Source organism: Magnolia sinica, chromosome 2 (genome assembly GCF_029962835.1).
Source record: "Magnolia sinica isolate HGM2019 chromosome 2, MsV1, whole genome shotgun sequence".
Taxonomy (NCBI): domain Eukaryota; kingdom Viridiplantae; phylum Streptophyta; class Magnoliopsida; order Magnoliales; family Magnoliaceae; genus Magnolia; species Magnolia sinica.
Genome location: NC_080574.1, coordinates 114,664,577 through 114,682,679, shown reverse-complemented (window position 1 = coordinate 114,682,679; position 18,103 = coordinate 114,664,577). Strand labels below are relative to the sequence as shown.

General features: G+C 40.8%; 1 protein-coding gene across 2 annotated transcripts in view; it reads left to right on the top strand.

Moving 5' to 3' along the window:
• The first annotated feature begins 345 nt into the window (after positions 1-345).
• LOC131237423 (protein DECREASED SIZE EXCLUSION LIMIT 1) overlaps positions 346-18,103 on the top strand; it is a 39,509-nt gene continuing 21,751 nt past the window's right edge. Inside the window, exons 1-7 of one of the 2 annotated variants that reach the window (XM_058235171.1) lie at positions 346-672; positions 2,234-2,296; positions 2,383-2,451; positions 2,683-2,739; positions 10,013-10,284; positions 11,297-11,355; positions 11,476-11,569. In XM_058235171.1, coding sequence (XP_058091154.1) covers positions 557-672; positions 2,234-2,296; positions 2,383-2,451; positions 2,683-2,739; positions 10,013-10,284; positions 11,297-11,355; positions 11,476-11,569 — 730 coding nt within the window. In that variant the 5' untranslated portion in view covers positions 346-556. Of the gene's footprint in view, positions 673-2,233; positions 2,297-2,382; positions 2,452-2,658; positions 2,740-10,012; positions 10,285-11,296; positions 11,356-11,475; positions 11,570-18,103 lie in introns of both variants that reach the window. The other variant, XM_058235170.1, reaches the window with a different exon arrangement.

The window sequence follows — 18,103 nt, the reverse complement described above, 5'->3', positions numbered from 1 at the left end:
ATTACATTTGGGGCCTACTATGATAAGTAGAAGATATCTAATTCATTTTGTGCGTGTATAGTTTAATGCTCTCTCATAGCACTAAAAAAATCAAGTATTTCTTACACGATTCGTAGATTTTGGAAGGTTTACGGCCCAAGCTCTAATATACCGAATACTTGCTTTATTAATTATAAACACTTTACTGGCTAGCCAAACACATCATCTATCCAGTGTAAACAAATTATCACTAAAAAGCCAAACAAAATAGCACGTTAACTGATTACACGTTAAACTCTTCTAAGGTGTAATGTGTTTACGGCTAAAAAAATTTACATGCAAACGACCCCTAAGCACTTTAATGCATCCAAACGAAAGCCCCTTTTTAAAAGCCACGTGTTCTTCAGAAAGCGTCCGTTTTTTCTTCTCCTCGAACCTTCGTCCGTCTGAGCTGAAAAGCTGGGTGTTCTTTAGTAAAAACAATCCCTTTCAAATTTCCAGTTCCCGGCTTTCTGCTTCCGCTTCTGCGTTGAAATTCTATACTAGTTTGCATTTCTGGAACACTCATTCGCATCTGATGATGAACAAGAAGCGTGGCAAACCGCCGCCCGATCCCGTCGCTGTTTTAAGGGGTCATCGCGCTTCTGTTATGGACGCTTGCTTCCATCCCTCCGAGCCTTTACTCTACACGGGGTATGTCTCTTTTCAATTCCATCATCTAATTTACAAGGCAACAACACTGCTTCTGGTGACCTCATGCCATCTTTCCTGCTGACCTGCTGCTTGTGCAGGATATCCATACCATGGAAATTTTAGGCCCCACCATAAAGATTTCCCTATTTGAAAAATGGGCTGATTCGTTCAATAGGTGGGATTCTACCTGCATGCTGAGTTTGATCTTTGGTTGCTCATTGATTCCAATGTTGTAGCTGTTGGACCGGCCTGATTTTTCGTGGCATGTGACTTCATGGTATCACCTACCGTTTTCATGGTAGGGATGTCCTACACAAGTGTCCATTGATGACATTGCCTGTAGGTGACCATGCTCTCCTGCTTTATATCATTTCATGTTTGCTGCGAAAACGTGGGTTGTAGGAGGCAGAAAATCTTATTAAATTTTCAACATGATTAAACTGGGCAATATCAAGGAGCGTAGGAAGGGCTTTATTGAAAAATAAAGCTGCATTTTTGTAATTAAGGCGAAGCTGTGTGCTTCCATCCAATCGACATTCTTTCTCCATGGGGCTAGACTATAGTTCACCACCATTTTGAAAATGTCGGTGGACTCGTCTCCTTAGACGTGGCACTCATGTACGTCCATCCACACCACCCTAATTGTGGGGCGCATTACTGGTGGGGGGCATCTCCAAGTCACACGGATCAGGCAATCCTAACCATCCAATTCCTGGCTATCAAATGGATGGTTAGAAGTAAAATAGGGAGTGGCTTGAATCTGAAGGGCATAATCAGAAGGTAATTATCATGTTTTCAATGTGGTTTTAGGCCATGGTCCACTGACTATTAGGTCAGCGATTTGAGTGGTCTGGATTGCCCTACAGTGATGCCAGGTGCATGGTTGAAGAGTCTCCGCCATTTTAAAATGGTGGTGAACTATTCATAGGTGTCTAGCTCACAAAAGAAACCTACTTCTTACAACCTCTTCCCCTCCCCTCTCTCTCACTATTTGCAAATCATCTTGTCTCTGCATGTGCATGTGCTGTCTTTGCTAGTATTTCCTAAACCAGTTACACGGGCACCTGAAAATAAGCTTGTTTCTCTTGCATCTACATATGGTTTTGTATGTCATCCATTACAGCTCGTATCACCTTACACATGTTGGTTTCTTACCCAAAAGGTATAATGCATGCTTGCTGTCTGTATCGTTGCTATGATGGTGCGTTGGTCAAATTTCACGTTGACATAGATGATGCGTCATGAGTATCATCTGGGCTGATTCATGTTCTGACATTGATATTTCGAACCATGCTTATGAGATCAAATATCTAGAGAAATTTAAGTATCTTTGCCACCACCCGATTTTGTCAAGAGAAAAAAAATGCCTATATACTTCTCAAGTACAAAAGAAATAAAAAAGAAGAAAAATTAAAGATTCCTCACAAGTCACAACACAACATATGTTCCTTGGAATGCTCATGTCTTTAGGCATACAGCCTAAAAAAAAATTGAATGTAAATAATCTGTAATTCCTTATCTCTAGATACTATTTGAGTCAATGGATGATTGGATGATGCAGTGCTGCTGATGGTGAGCTACGAATATGGGACACTCTCCAGCATAGAACATTATCCTCTTCTTGGTATGCTTCTCAAATGTCCTTAACTGATGATGATGGTCTAATGGATATGTGCTGATTACGGAGCAACCCATGGTGGTGCAATGTAGGGTCCATGCTGCCGGGGCTGGGATCATTTGTGTTGCTACGAGTCCTTTGATTGGAAATAAAGTTGTAAGGTGCTTTTTTGCCTTTTAAGATTAGCTGAATTGAAAAGTCTGGTTTTGAGATTCTATATGTATGAATTTGGATATCTGGTAAAAATGTCCTTTCAATTTATTTTTCCATATGGACTTTATGCAAGTTCGCATTTTTTTGGGGTCATTCTTTTGTAAGACAACATTAAGAAGTGGAAGTCTTATATTTTTTGAGGTTGCTATTTTTAGTTTCCTATGTTTTGATGCATGTAGCCAGGGTAGAGATGGAACTGTGAAATGCTGGGACATTGAAGGTGGTGGCTTGTCCAGGTACTTAGTTTTACATTTCTGCTTTGTTAGTTTCTTTCCCTGTTTTCTCTTTGGTGAATGGTTTGTGGTCTATGATTGTTTTTTGAGCAATTGTTATGATCTTGTTGCTTTACGGAAATGGATTATCCTTCCAACCCTGTGCTGCACAAAACTTTATTGATAAAGAATGGCTATCTCAGACCCACAACATTGCTGGTTAATTCTTGAAGTTGTAAAATGAAAGGGCACACTTCATGTTGGTTACAAGGTTGTTATTGTTAAGAGTGTTTATACACATGATTGATATGTGATTCCATGTTTCCTTTGTTCAGCGTTTGCAGTATCGGTGTCACAAGTTAAATACGAAACAGCTTGGAAGTTACCAAACTTCCAGGTATCGTGCAAAATATCGATAATTATCACAATGCAATGTATCAACGATATATCAATACATTGTGATATTTTTTAGATATCACCATTATATACTTAGTGGTATTGAGTCATATTTTCTAGATATCACCATTATATACTTCTTGGTATTGACAATACTATTGATATGTATCATTGATACCTAGGCAACACATCCCCCTTTTGGAAAAAAGAAACTGTAAAAATTGAAAAAAATGCATTTGCTTTCTAGCGCCCAAAATCAAGAAAGAGTTTCCCTTGCACCCAAATTCGACTCTCACAGAGAATATATACACTCTTGTACATATAAATACTAAAAAATACGCCCCTGTACATAGAAATACCCAAAAATACCCTACTTGATCGGGTCAGGTCTTCGAATTGGGTTTTGGTTCAGCCCTCGCCAGGGTGTAGGGCATCTGAGATCCCAAGCTGCCCACACCCTATTCTTGGGGCTTCATCTATAATTTCCCCTACACTGTTCTACAAAATATGAGATACCTATTATGACAATTCTTAGATTTATAAATGATATGAATTGATTTTGAATATAGTTGCATTACTTCTGTCAGACAACCCATAGTTTAGGACACTATATGAAGGAAATTTATCGTGTCCACTTGTTTTTTGTATCTTTTGATTTCAAAGTGAGTAATGATGTCTTTTTTAACATCCCCTGAAGTTCCATTGAAAAATTTGACCATTTTCCCCATGTTTCCTAAAAACAACGATACATTAGGTAATACATCTGATATTCCCGTGCGATATCCAATATGTTTTCGCATCCCAAGGGTGCCACCTATTGATACCGATACTGAAAACACTGCCTTTGTTATCCTTTTCTCTCCAAAGGTAATTTATCATGTATGATGGTCACCGACATCTCTAATTTTTCTTAAGAATTTAAGAAAGGTAAGTTCATTCCATGGCATTGGCAATACTAATGAAAATTTCTAGAGATAAAATCCAATATGATGCTCACTCTATGCCTTAACCTGATTGATTTCGGCAAGCCTCATGTAAGAATATATGATTTTGTTGAATAATTTAAAGCTAAGGAAACATAAAAAAAGCTTCTCATGTTACAAAATACTTAGGTTACTCTTTATGAGCTGATAGAGACCGTGCCTTTCATTCCTCATAAACGAAATGTCTCTTGTTTAGCTGAACCTGGCCTACTCAAGAGATTCTGGTGTTGATCCATCATGCTTTGTGCGAATTGGAAGAGGAGTATAAAAAGAAGAGCAAATAAGCAACTAGAAGAAAACATGTGAGAGGAAGATCATTTGATTAGGGTGAGACAACCCTAACCACTTTTGGTTTAACGTATCAATAGAACCAAGTGAAAATTGCAAAAGTACCTTTATTAAAGGAGCAATCTCAAAACCAAAGAATATCACACTCGTTCACTTATGTAAGTACCCCCACCATACACTCATATACACAAACATAAATACACAAAGTCACACGTATGCATCTCTGATACTCCCACTTGTGCTGGCATGTAAAGAATTAATGATCACAAGTCCTAGCTTGTTGAAGAATTGAAAAGGTCATAACCTGCAAATGGCTTTGGTAAACAAATTAGCAACTTAAGTATCAGATTTAACTTATGGAATATGGATCTGATTACTTTTTTCTCTGGAACTTACTGACAATCTACTTCAATATGCTTGGTCTTTCATGAAAATACGAATTTGAAGCAATATGTAGAGCCGTTTGATTATCGCACTAGGTGACATGGAAAAGATTTGAAATCTAGCTCTTTAATCAATCACTAACGCCAAATAAGCACTCCGGTAGCACGTGCCATAACGTGGGACTTTGTTTCCATGATTGATAGATCTTACTTTTGACCAAGTTCCTTCAATAAAAGGGTAATCACCAGATATCAATTATTGACCGTGAACATCACCAAACCTAGAGTGGATAAGAGTTGATAGCATCCAAGTAGTAAGGCCAGCCCAAGATGACTGGTCTCCTATTTCGATTTCCCAGAGCCTCCGGTAGCACAAACGAGATACCGACAAGTTTTCCGGCCCTCTAGTGATGGCGCGATAGAAGTCTTGAGAATCCAAGATAAGATCACAACAAGATGGGCTGTCTATCATTGCAATAGGTGTCAGGTGGAAGTGATGTGATGTATGCAATTGAGGCAGCCTATGGACTAAAAGATTTGTACTTTGTTCCTACATGACCTAATCAATTTGATCAAGCACTTGCCATCTATTTTCATTTTTCAACTATTTGAAAACATGAAAAACCAATGAAAATTAGAGAATGCAAGAATATGAAGATAATCGGACCATGAGAAGCATAAAAAATACCATGATCCTGGGACACCCCCCAACCCCCCCCCCCCCCCTGCGCGCAATTGGCATTATCCTTAGAACATTTTAAATGTTATAGCCAATGATCATCAAATAAATGACCAACCAATCTATGATAATAACCACATCCGTAATAGGCTCCCCCTCACTTGGAGTTAACTGATGATTAACTTTTGGAGGAAAATAAGCTGGTATACTGCCTAAGAGATCAGTCTTACAGAACAAATTTGGGGTATGTTTTCCGTGACAGATATAAATCCCCCCCTCTAAACTTGCTACTCCAATCCCCAAGAAATATCTCCACTAACCCAAATCCTTGTGAAACTTTTATCCCAAAATCTTCTTGATTCACGCATGGATTTTCATAATTTCCAAACTATGTTGAACATACATAGGAAGAATAGTAACTTTTTCCATCTCTTCATAAATAAAATATGAAATGATCAGAATGACACCTATGAGAATCAATCCAGTCATAGCTTTACAAAATCTATTAAACCAAGTCCGAGGGCGACTACTTTGGACATTATCGTGCTTTTGAACTGACATACCTACCTCTCCCTAAGCTGACAAAAGCTTGGAGGAAGAGACATTTAGGCCGTGTTTGGATATACGTTGATAAGCTACTTATTGGGCTTACAACAAAAATCAATAGCTTATGTGACAAAAGATAGTTTGGTAAAATACTTTTTATGAGTTGTCGAACACCGTAAGATGGCTTACGACCTTAAGTAAAAAAAAAGTTGCTTTTTTCACTTTTGTGAGAGAGAGAGAGAGAGAGAGAGAGAGAGAGAGAGCCGTTTCTTGAAAAAAAAAAAAAAAAACTCACTACCCCTATTCTCCCCTCCCTTTTTAGGAGGGTTTGCTAAGGCTATCGATGCTACATCCAATGGTTCTCGATTGTTAGTTGCTTTTTGGTTTTTTTTTTTTTTTGGGGGGGGGGGGGGGGGGGGGGGTTTGCAATTGCATACGTGGGAGACAATGGCCAAGGATGCTACTGCAACTGCATATTTTTTTATTTATAACTGTTGTGGGCGGGCACTATAAGTTTATAACTCGCATTAGTAGCTGGAGCAAAACAACTTACAATCCAAATGCGCTCGTAGAATTCTTGCATGTCACCATGTAAAAATGCATTTTTAAGATCAAATTGATGAAGATCCCAAGATTTATAAGATGTGATTTAGAGAATCACCTGAATGGAATTCATTTTAGCTACAGGTGTGAACGTCTCTAGATAATCAATGCCATGGGTTTGTTTAAACTCACGAGCTACTACTCAAGCCTTGTATTGTCTATCAAATGATATGTTCTCTATATTTGATGGTGTAGACCCACTTACGGTTTAATGGTTTCTTCTCTTTAGGAAGATTAGAAGTTCCCATGTATCATTTCTTTCCTGGGTTGTCATTTCCTCAACCATGGATTTCCTACATTCAATTAGTGACACAACTTCCACTATATTTGGAATGTGTGTAGAGCTAAGGGCAGTAAGAAAGGACATACGAAGAAGTTAAAAGCTAACAAAGTGGGTAATCAGAAGATGCTCTAGCTTTTCTTAGTGTAGTTGGTAGTTCTAATTGACTAGCAAAGAAAAAATGGTACCATCTCTAAAACATTAGTTATCTAGATTCTAGAGGAATGTAAATTTTCTCCCCACCTATCCTCTATTGAGATAATTAAAAGTGTGCGCTTGTACTTCCCAAAAAAGAAATTTTTTTTTGAAGATACCTCAACCCAGAAGATGCCTGTTAGCATGCTCGTCTTCTGGCACACATCTTCAAAACAAGACGAGGAAAAAGATTTGTAAATAGAAATAACTTGTAATCCGTTGTCTACCAATATACTCCAATTTGAGTCGGTGGATGTCTAGTGATGTAGTCCTGCTGATGGTGAGCTGCGATTAAGAGAAACTATGCAACATAGAACATTATCCTCTTCTTGATATGCTTCTCAGATGTCATTGATTGTCGATTTAGCCTTGAACCCTTAATCCATTCAAGGCCAAAAGCTCTGTCCTCTCTCTCTCTCTCTCTCTCTCTCTCTCTCTCTCTCTCTCTCTCTCTATCGAAGGGATGGAAGGGCAGAGGCCTTTGGTGTCCCTTCTAGTCAAGAATTGGTTTTGCAACTATAGATTTGCATTTTTACTCGATATGGCAAGAGCAACATTCGCTTGGGCTTCGCCTCACCAGGAACCCCTTCGCTCTCATTCCTCACATTGGGTCACTTGCTCACTTCGTCGAGATTTTGAGTCTCGCATGTCTACCATTCCACCATAAATAATTCTCCATTGGTAGGAAATGGTTATCCATTAAGCGAGGGACTAACAAGAATGGTTGGGATAATAAACATCCATCTTGTTTGTACTTCAGATACCAGTATAACCATTGAAGATCGTTAAAGTGACTAATCTTAGAAATAGAGGGTGTTGAGGACAAAGAAATTGGAGTTACCATTTCGATGTAGATATACAAACAACTTCAATGAAGGGGACTGAACAGGAACAGGACATAATGAATCCGGGTATTTGGAGTTACGAAGGTGTTGCTGGGGCTCATATTATGTTCTATGGCTTGTGCTTCTAGTGTAGCTAACGGATGAGAATCGTCAACCACACGCGGTTGTATCAAACCTTATGACCAAATCATGCCCAAACGCACTTAATCTAGTAAAATAGATTCTTCTACTAGAAACGAAAGGAAAAAATGCAATAACCAACGAATAATATGCCTCACGTGTGCAAACATTCAATTGCACAAATCCTGGCCCAAGCCTTGTAGAAAAGATAAGTAAATGTCCCAAAAGTTGCTAAATAATTTTTGTTATTGAGTTTTATATGAAAGGGAACAAAAGAAAAGCCCTAGAACTAATCTGGGCCTTGCATCAAGCATAAGCTATGGGTTGGATGCTATAATCTCTCAACTCTACAATCTTATTTTAAATGAAAAGACTAAAATGCCCTTATCTAAGCAAAGCAAAATAAACTAAAATTCATCCAAAAATAAAGTAAAAATCGTAACTTTAGGAAAATGCCACCAAAAAACACTTTTGTGGACCCAAAAGTGTACCATGGGTGCCATAATGTGTGGTCCATTGATGGGTATAGTATTTGGGCACCTTTCCACGCCCCAATCCATGCCAAAACTCATCGGCAAGCAAATCAGCCTGATTCATCAATATTAGGTCGTCCATGTCCTCATTAACTTCTTAGTAGCTATCTGGTGTTGGGTGTATTGGGTCCTCGAAATATTCTGTGATGAACATACGGGAAATCTAACCTTGGCCCTGAACTAGGTAAATCAAGTTTCTCATTGTAATGCAGGGACATTTTCACACCAAGCTCGAGTGGGGTCACCTGTGGGATGCAGGGGCACACTCGGGGTGGGCGGGGCCCACGGGGGGAGGTCTCGTGTTCAAGACTCTTCACCAGGGGTGATTAATGCGCATTTCACATCGGGCTCGAGTGGGTTAACCTGTGGGATGCGGGGACACACTCGAGGTGGGCGGCCCGTGTGAGGCGGTACCCATGTGATTTGGGGCCCACGAGTGGGGTTCGGCCGAGGTCCTAACCCATGAGATTTGGGGCCTGGGCTATGAGATAAAGGGATTAATTCGCCATACTCTAGCAGTTTGAGCTTTTAGAGCAAGTGGTTAATTGTCCTGCATCACATTGTCTTCCTGAAAAAAACATATCTGAATCTCCAGTTTACTGCTTTCTGCTTCTTATATTATTTACTATACATGCATTTGTGGTGAAGTTATCTCTTCATTTACTGACCACCAATGAATTATCTTAGACAACTAATGACTTTTTTTGTTAATAATATTTATAGAATCAAGTAAAATTACAGAAGTACTAATGCAGGGGCATTTTCACATTGGGCTCGAGTGGGGTTGCCTTTAGGATGTAGGGGCACACTTGGGGCGGGCGGCCCGTGCGAGGCGGGCGACTCGTATGAGGCGGTACCCATGTGATTTGGGGCCCACGAGGGGGGTTCGGCTGAGGTCCTAACCCATGAGATGTGGGGCCTGAGCTATGAGATAAAGGGATTGATTCGCCATGCTCTAACAGTTCAAGCTTTTAGGGCAAGTGGTTAATTGTCCCGCATCAAGTACCCTCAGTAAAGGAGAAGAGCAAAACCAAATGATATGGCATCCTTGCACTTATATACGAGTACCTCCACCATCCACATCCACGCACACATATTCACCACATTCACACAACATTTCTAGTTCAGTGATCCATATTTATATCTGCTTTAGTTGCTATTGTCCATTATATTGGCTTGTTATTGTGGCCAAAGGTGTGTCCAAGTGGGTTGTAACATTTTGTTTGCAATGATGGTTTTTTGTTGTGCTGGCAACAACTTAGCGGCTTGAGTTCTAGCAAGGTTATTAATTTTATTTTAGAGAATGCTTTTTAGTATTAACATAGCTCCTTTTGAATTTATTTATTTTAAAGTTTTCCAATCAATTGCAGTCTACTCATTGTGTTTTGGTTTGAGATGAGACTCCAAGTACGTTGATATGATGTTTTTTCCCTGTCTTTTGACCAGGAAGCCTTTGCTTACTTTCAAGACAAACTCTTACCATTTTTGCAAGCTTTCAGTAGCTAAGCCATCTACTTGTCTGGCACAGGCCAGACATACTTCTTATCTCGATGAATCTATCGAGCAGGGGGGGTCTTTAGCTGTTGAACTAAAAGAACCTTCAGATAATTATGATCTGGAGGAAGGGGATCACTCTACAGTGGAAATGTTAGATGGAGGTGGAACGAGCATAGAAAAGGATCAGAGAGATCCAAGAGAGAGTTTGATCCAAACAGAAGGTTTGTTTATTTGTTTAAATTTATATTTATCCAATTCTCTTTTTATTTGTCTCAATATTGTTATTTGGATGCATCGACACTATTTCTGTTGTATTTCAGCTCACTCTGTCAAGTTTCCTTGTGGGTGAACTCTAGATGCTTCTTGAATGAACTGTCTCCCTATTTTTTAGTTTGGTCAAGTTATTATCCTTTTATCGACTTTGAAAATGTTGCTTAACATGCAAAAGCACACTTAGTCTGAAAGAGGGGGAGTACTTTTGATCTAATGACACCAGTTGGATGGGATTGTCGTAGTTCATGTACTTGACACGAAGGGGTTTGTATGGTTTGGTTGATTTACTGGTTCTATAAAGTGGAGGTGGAAACATGATAATATGAACTGTTGGCCTATTAGGTTGGGTTGGGTTTGATTTTTATTTTTATATTTATTTATTTATTTATTAAATTTACCAAATTAAAGTTTGTTGGTTCTAATGGCCTTTTCTGTCTGAGGGTTTTGATTTTTGATTTTGGAAATTTCTTCCACTTGCATTTCGATGTGTTTGTATTGGAGATACTATGGCTATCATGATCTATTTATTCCTGTTCTTTTTGTTAACAACGTTTATCCCTCAAAAAGAAGCCTGAACTTGCAATAAATACAGTGTTCTTTATTGATGCCTGACAGTAGGCTTTTGGTCTATATTGAACGCCTTGTTGTTTGATATTTGCAAATTGCATTATGCTTTCTGGATGATGGATGTGCCTAACTGCTACAAAATGATCTTAAATATTTAATTCATATCTTTCTTGTCAATTTCATTGTTAGTGATCTTGTTTTTTTTGGACACATCTAGCTCAACCAGTGAGTATGATCAGTTTATTTAATTGGCTGGCCATGTGGTATGTTTGCTGGTTTGATTTGTATGGTATTGTTAAAAATTTCAGTACCTAAACAAATACTTGATGATACTTACGACATAACTTTTTAATATTTTCTGTAAGATTGATATTTTGGTAACTCAATTCTCAGATTTCGTGACCACTGAAGGACCAAAATTGATGGCTCTTGCTGGCGACCGAGCTTCTGAGGTGAATACATATCTTTTCGTGGTTTTTATTGTTAGGACTTGCTCATATTAGTTTAAACAATATATAAAAGGCGTACTCATATTATTGCCTGGAACCATATATGATCTGATTTTTAAATAGGTTCAAATTTGGGATCTCAATACTGCTAAAAGGTTAGCATCCTTGCCTCAGAATTGCGAAGGAAGGTCCGCTGAACACTCGACAAAGTCACGAGGTGTGTTTGTGATTTGATGCCAGCTTCAACTTATAGATACTTCTGCCTCATCTTTTGCTGGCCAATGCCATACTAAGTATTGGATCTCTTACTAATTTTAAATATCATGAGTCTTAAGTTTTTTCTATTTTCATATTTGTATTTGTCATGAGGCCTATAATAGATTTGTGCTGTATTAAGTTTTATTTCATGCCAACGTTCTCTGACCGACAAGTCATTTGTATCTTTCAACAAATTATTTGTTCTTCACTTTGGGGCCATTCGATGCAAGCAAAGTTGTTTCTGGCAAAAGCTGTCCAAGGCAGATATCCCTTGTCCATGTTTTGTTACAGGAATTAAAAAAAAAAAAAATACTATCCCTAAAAGGTGGATTAAAGTTGTAAGACCTGTATCCTAGTTCGTACTGTTCCGTCGACTGCCGCGATCCTTCCCGTTGAATTCCGGCAACCTGTGACTTATAATCGACGTTTGCGCACGACCCTAAGTCGTATCTCGTAGATTTGAGTCGGCTTAATCCGAGACTTGTACCATTGCGACCGCATCGTCGCCGCGGTTCTAACACCGCGTCTTGCATATCGATCCAATACCCTGGCAGGAAGATGTGGGCCGACGTTTATATCGAAGAAAACGCCGCACGTTTGCAATCCCAAGAGAATCTCTACAACATGTCCCATCAATCAATCAATCAATCACCTCATGTCAAGTACACACACCCATGCTTTCTTTCTCCACAAGTCAAGCAACCACCAAGTCAACTCTCTCACCCTCTTTCTTACACACCATACATGTCAAGTACACCATCACCTCACCCATCACTCACATCCATCACCCATCTCTCACTCTCTCTCCTTACAACCCCTTCTCTCTCTCTTTCTCAACACACAATTCCAAGTAACAAAAAAACCACACGTCCATGCATTTCTATGGAGAAAAAAAAAGAGTTGTGTGGCCCACTTTCCCATCCCAAAACCCATCATCCTAACCCTTCAACTCTCATCAAAGAGGAACACAAGGAGATCGACTTTCCAACAGACCAAGAAGATCGAACGGTGGGTGCTTCTATAGGCTAGTTTCATGGTTTTATGATGGGCCAAGTGAGGCCTACCGATCGATGGTATGGATCTCACTTTGGACCCTAAGATGTGGCCGATGGCCCACCTTGATCCTCATGATCATTCCATGATGGGGCCATTCTCCATGGACCCCATCATGATGTTTATTTTCCTTGTATGGATAGGGTTATCTAGACCTTACATTTGGTGCAGGAAGGATCTCCACCGTTGATTTTCTGTTTAATGGGCCCACGTGTAATGGGACCCACTTGATGTATGATTGTTTGCAAGGGAGGGCTCATAGTGGCGGAGCCCTCCATCACACGTGTCCCACTCTCTCTCTCCCTCTCTTTTTCATTTCTTTTCATGTGATGATGTGGCCGTGTGGCCCACTCGGATGGACCCCACCATGAAGCATGTATTTTAGCCAAGCCATTTGAAGGCGGGGCCCACTTCATATATATGTTGTATCCACACCATCCGTGCATTTGGTGGCCCACCTGAGCAAGGCCCACCTTAAATGCATGTGTTATGGCCAAGTCGTCAAGCGTCTAGAGACGCTGGACGTGAAATGAAACCAAATGTAAGCTTGATTCAACAAGCTTTTGAGTGGACCACTTGTGTAGGCCCCAGCTTGATGTATGCACCCAATCCACACCGTCCATCCCTTTCCCCAGACTATTTTAGGTGTTGAGTCGAAAAATGGGGCCAATCCGACTTTCTGTTGGGCCATAACATAGAAAACGGTGTCTGTCACCGTTAAAAATTCACATGACGTTTCCACACCCCAAAATATATTGAATATTGGGCTGTTTAGCTTGTCTTGGGCTATGGGAAGCAGTGGATGGGATGGATTCTTCCGATGCAGGCCCCACACACGAAAAACCTCAAAAAACGAGATTTCAAAAAAAAAAAATAAAATTAGGTGCAGTGCCTGCTGCTGCTATGTAGCAGGACGCTGCTGGCCTCACCGTGAAACGGGCAGGGACCCACGGTCCCAGCTGTGGGCCCCACCATGATGTTTGTTCGTCATCCAACCCGTTCATTAGGTGGGCCCCTTCCTGAAGTAGGCCCCACCCAAATATCAGCCCCATCTAAAGCTCAGGTGGCCCACATCATAAGAAACAGTGGGGTTGAACTGTCTGCCATTGAAACCCATTTGAGTCTTCACAGCAGTTTTGGGCCAATATGAAATTTGTTTTTCCTTCCATCCAAGTCAGTGTGACCTTGTCAGCAGGTTGGACGGCATATAACATTATGGTGGGCCCCACGTGGGACCCTAAGATGCATGTATTCTATCCACACCATCCACAGCAGTGGCCGGTGGAACCCACTATGATGTATGTGTTCTAGTCACACCGTCCACAGCAGTGGACAGTGGAAACCACCCTGATTTATGTATTTTATCCACACCGTCCACACTTGGACGGTGGGACCCACCATGATGCATGTTCTGCATCCAAACTGTCCAGCCACTTGAAAGCTCATATTTTGGCATGAGCTAAAGAATGAGTCAGATCCATAGTTCAGTGGACCCCACCCTTGATGCATGTGTTGCATCCAAACCGTCCAACCACTTGCCGAGCTTGTCTTAACAAGCTTGGGACTAAAAATAAGTCAGATCTAGAGTTTCAAGTGGACCCCAACATTTAATGTAGTGGACAATGATGTCCAACATTCAAAATTTCTAAGGGCCATAGTAGTTCCCTATTAAGCTGATATTTGTTTCCACTTCATCTATCACTATGATAACCTATGAACAGGTTGGATGGGAAACATATGTTATGATGGGCCTTAGGAACTTTAAATGGTGGAAATCATTATCACCACTCTTATTTGGTTGTGGCCCATTTGATGTACATATAGGGTCCGTTGGTGAGGCCCATCTGATATACATAAGGCCCATGTGATTAAGCCCGTCTTGATGTATTTGTGGCCCATTGTTGAGGCCCACTTTAATATATTTGAGGCCCATGTTACGAGGCCCATTGTGATGTATTCAAAGGCCCATGGGATATGGCCCATTGCAATGTACATAAGGCCCATTGATGCGGCCCACTTGATTTATATAAGGACCATATGAGGCGGCCCATTTGATGTATTTGAGGCCCATGGGTCGAGGCCCAACGGGATGTCCTTAGGGTCCATTGCAATATGTGATTCCTCGGTTTGTGTAATGATGTTTTATGGCGGGCCATGCCTTGGGAGCAATGTTGGTTTGACGTCCACATTGTAAGAATAATGTTGGTTTAATGTCCGCATTATAAATCTCCCTAGGGTCCATTGATAGGCCCATACTTGTTGTGCGTAGGCTATCTAGGCCCACCTTCGTTGTGAGTATAGTTCATCACCTTATAACATGCTTAGTGTAACTCCACGACTCATGCCCATACGCATCATTTGTATGCTTGATATGAGGAATGTTTGATCATAGCATAAGCCAGTTAAGCTGAGACATTTACGGGACTCCTTATGAGATGGAGTGCCTCACATGATCGTGCGGTACGCGTTGGATTGCTGCATGATTTGACGGTGTGATTCATGCATCTTGCATTTGTGTGTCATGATCATTGTATGCCCTAGCGACATCAGGACCGTAGCTCTATAGGCACATCATGGATGGACGTATCGGATACCGGAAATACTTGGTTTTAGCACTGTGGGCACTTAGGATGTCCTTGGGTGAAAGTCCCAGAACCTTTTTGGTACCAGGAGATGCTCCAACGTCTAGACCGAGTGGATACACGAGTGCCCGAGTGCCGAATACCAGTAGGCCGCGTCTCCCACTGTGTCGTGGTCGGTTGGAAGGGGGTGTGGCCTTATCCGCCCGAGTGAGGGGGCTATAAGCTAGGCTAAGTTTGACCAGCTTGCAAATGAGTTCGCTATCGACGAGCCGGGTAGGTATTGGCAGACTACTAGTCAGGCGGATAGTGAGGTCTATTCTACTTGCTTGGCTGTGCAGCTAGGGAGGAGGCAGTCAGTGTGAAGTGTATTAGACCCCGGTGATATCCAGAGAAGAATCGTACTGATATGTGTACTTGATGAGGACTGGCATGCTTGCTTTGCATCTCGCATATGACATTTGGCTACATAGGCCTTGCATCGCATGGCCTTGGTATGACCGATGGCATTCATGTCTTGCATCATATAGCTTGGGTACAGCTGATAGCATTCATGGACTTACCGCATATTTCCGCATTACTCTGATATTGTACACTTAGCGCTTGCCTTACGCACACACTTACACCACCCTCTAAGCTTTCTATAAGCTTATGCACAATAGATGCGTGCAGGTAGCGTTAGGTTGCAGCAACGTTGAGCTTGGAGCGTGCAACGGACTTCTGGAGCTTTAATTTTGAAACATATGTATTTCCCTTTCAGTACTGTATTCAAATGATTATATTAGTGGATATTTGATGATGATGTTGCTTTTGTGATTTGGGTAAACTTGCAGTTATGCTTCTTACAAGATAAATGTACATTGGAAAATCCTCCTTGTAGGATCCCAGGATCGGAACCTGGCGTATGGACGCTGGGAGCCGAGAATGGGGTACTACGGAGGCTGTCGGCACCGGATTCGGTGATCGGGAATTTTGTGAGCCCGGTTTCCGAGTTTGGGGCGTGACAAAAGTGTGGATAACCTGTCTCTTGAAAAGGTGAAGCTGAAGAAAGCTTATATGCGGTTCAGTCACAAGGGAGCAAAATGTTCCATGCACATGCATCACATGTGCCAAACGCACCAAATGTCTGACTGCACATTCCAGTGTCCTGTCCCACATGTGCCATATGTGCCACTATTAATCTTCAAGCACCCTACATATGCCACGGTGTCAATGTGATGCACCATTAGTGCTACATGAACTACCATCCATCTTAAGCTCTCCACAAGCCCACAGGAACCACACTCCATTTTACTCCTGTTTTAGGGTGTTTGACAAATAGAGAATAGAATAGCTAGTCCAAGACAACCTAACCTAGATAGCCTACCCAAGACAGCATGACCGGTGTAGTCTGTCCGGAACAAAACTTTGCCTGCATCCAAACGAACCCTTTGTTTCTTTGTTGTTATCAGATTAGTGTCGCTTACACCTTGATCACCTATATTCTCCCCAATAAATGAGCATCAGTGTCTATTATTTCTTATGATTGGACATATTTGCTATTCTGATGGTTCTACATAGAGGAATTGAGACATTGATCTCAGTTTCCTGGTTTCTTACTTAGTTTGCTGGTATGTGGGGTTATCAATGGGCCAGGCTTGGGCCTGGAAAAAAGCAAAATTTTGAATAGTCCCAGCTTGAGCAATTCAAAATCCGGGCCAAAGCCAACCCCACGCCTGGCCCATTGACAGCCCTACTGGTATGCTAGTTACAGGTATGGGTTCGTTCTTCACAGTTTTGGGCCTTCTCTTTGAGTTTGTTTTAGTTATTTTAGTTTTACTACTTTGTATCTTTTTGCATATCTTTGTACTTGGCAGGCCACCTCATAGGTAATATCAGAATGAAATGCCTCCCATGAATTACTGTTCCCTTATGTAATATGTGTTGTATGGAAAGAGAGAAATACGAGTGTTCTCTGGCATTTCCTCTAGTCTAAGATAATCGAAGGGAGATGTGACATGATGGTCGTTCAGGATAGTTATCAATGGGGCAGCCGCAGGCCTTATATCTTAGTTTCTGGCCAAGACAGTATCTTCTCCTACTATGTGTATATGTGATTGTATAACCATTGCCAAAGGGAACCAAACTAATATGAGAAAAATTCAAGAGAGGATGACTTCAGTATCAACCACACAGTAAAGATGATGACTAGGATATGGTCTAGCCATTGAAGCAATTTACCTGAAGAAACTACTCTTGGGTGGAATCCTTGGAATTCCACTCAGGTCTACCACAGGCCTCAAGTGATTGTTGTAGGATTTTTTTTTTTTTTTTTTTGATACTTCATTAGTATGAGAAGGTGCCTCATGTCGATTGTGTCCACATCATATCCCGAATGGTTTGATAGGAAGGAGCCGAACAAAGATCAGAAACTAATAATTATCAATATATGTTTAGCAAAGAGGCTATGCTGAAAAATTATCCTTTATGATTCTGTGCATTGTGATCTATTAGGCATGCTGGGTCCAAAGTTCAGAGAGTTATCCTTCTCCATATTATATGCGATTTGAATTCATTACTTCGTGTTGCTGGCCAGCCATTCTCCTTGCTTTTTGAGGGGGCTGTTCTTGTTTGGTGTTTTTCTTCTGCATTCCAGAGGGTGAGGATGATTTCTCATCATCGTTTGCTCAGTCATTGTGTGTTTTTGTGTCTTATTTACCACATCAACATTTTCTACGACTACTAGATGCCTATTATGTACTTCAAAATTGTACTTGAATTATAAAAAAAGAAATTGTTCAAAAAGTACTCAAAAGTTGTTCTCATATTTGTGTAACAACTTGCGTCGATGTATAAATTTGTGATGAAGGTTAAGGTTACCC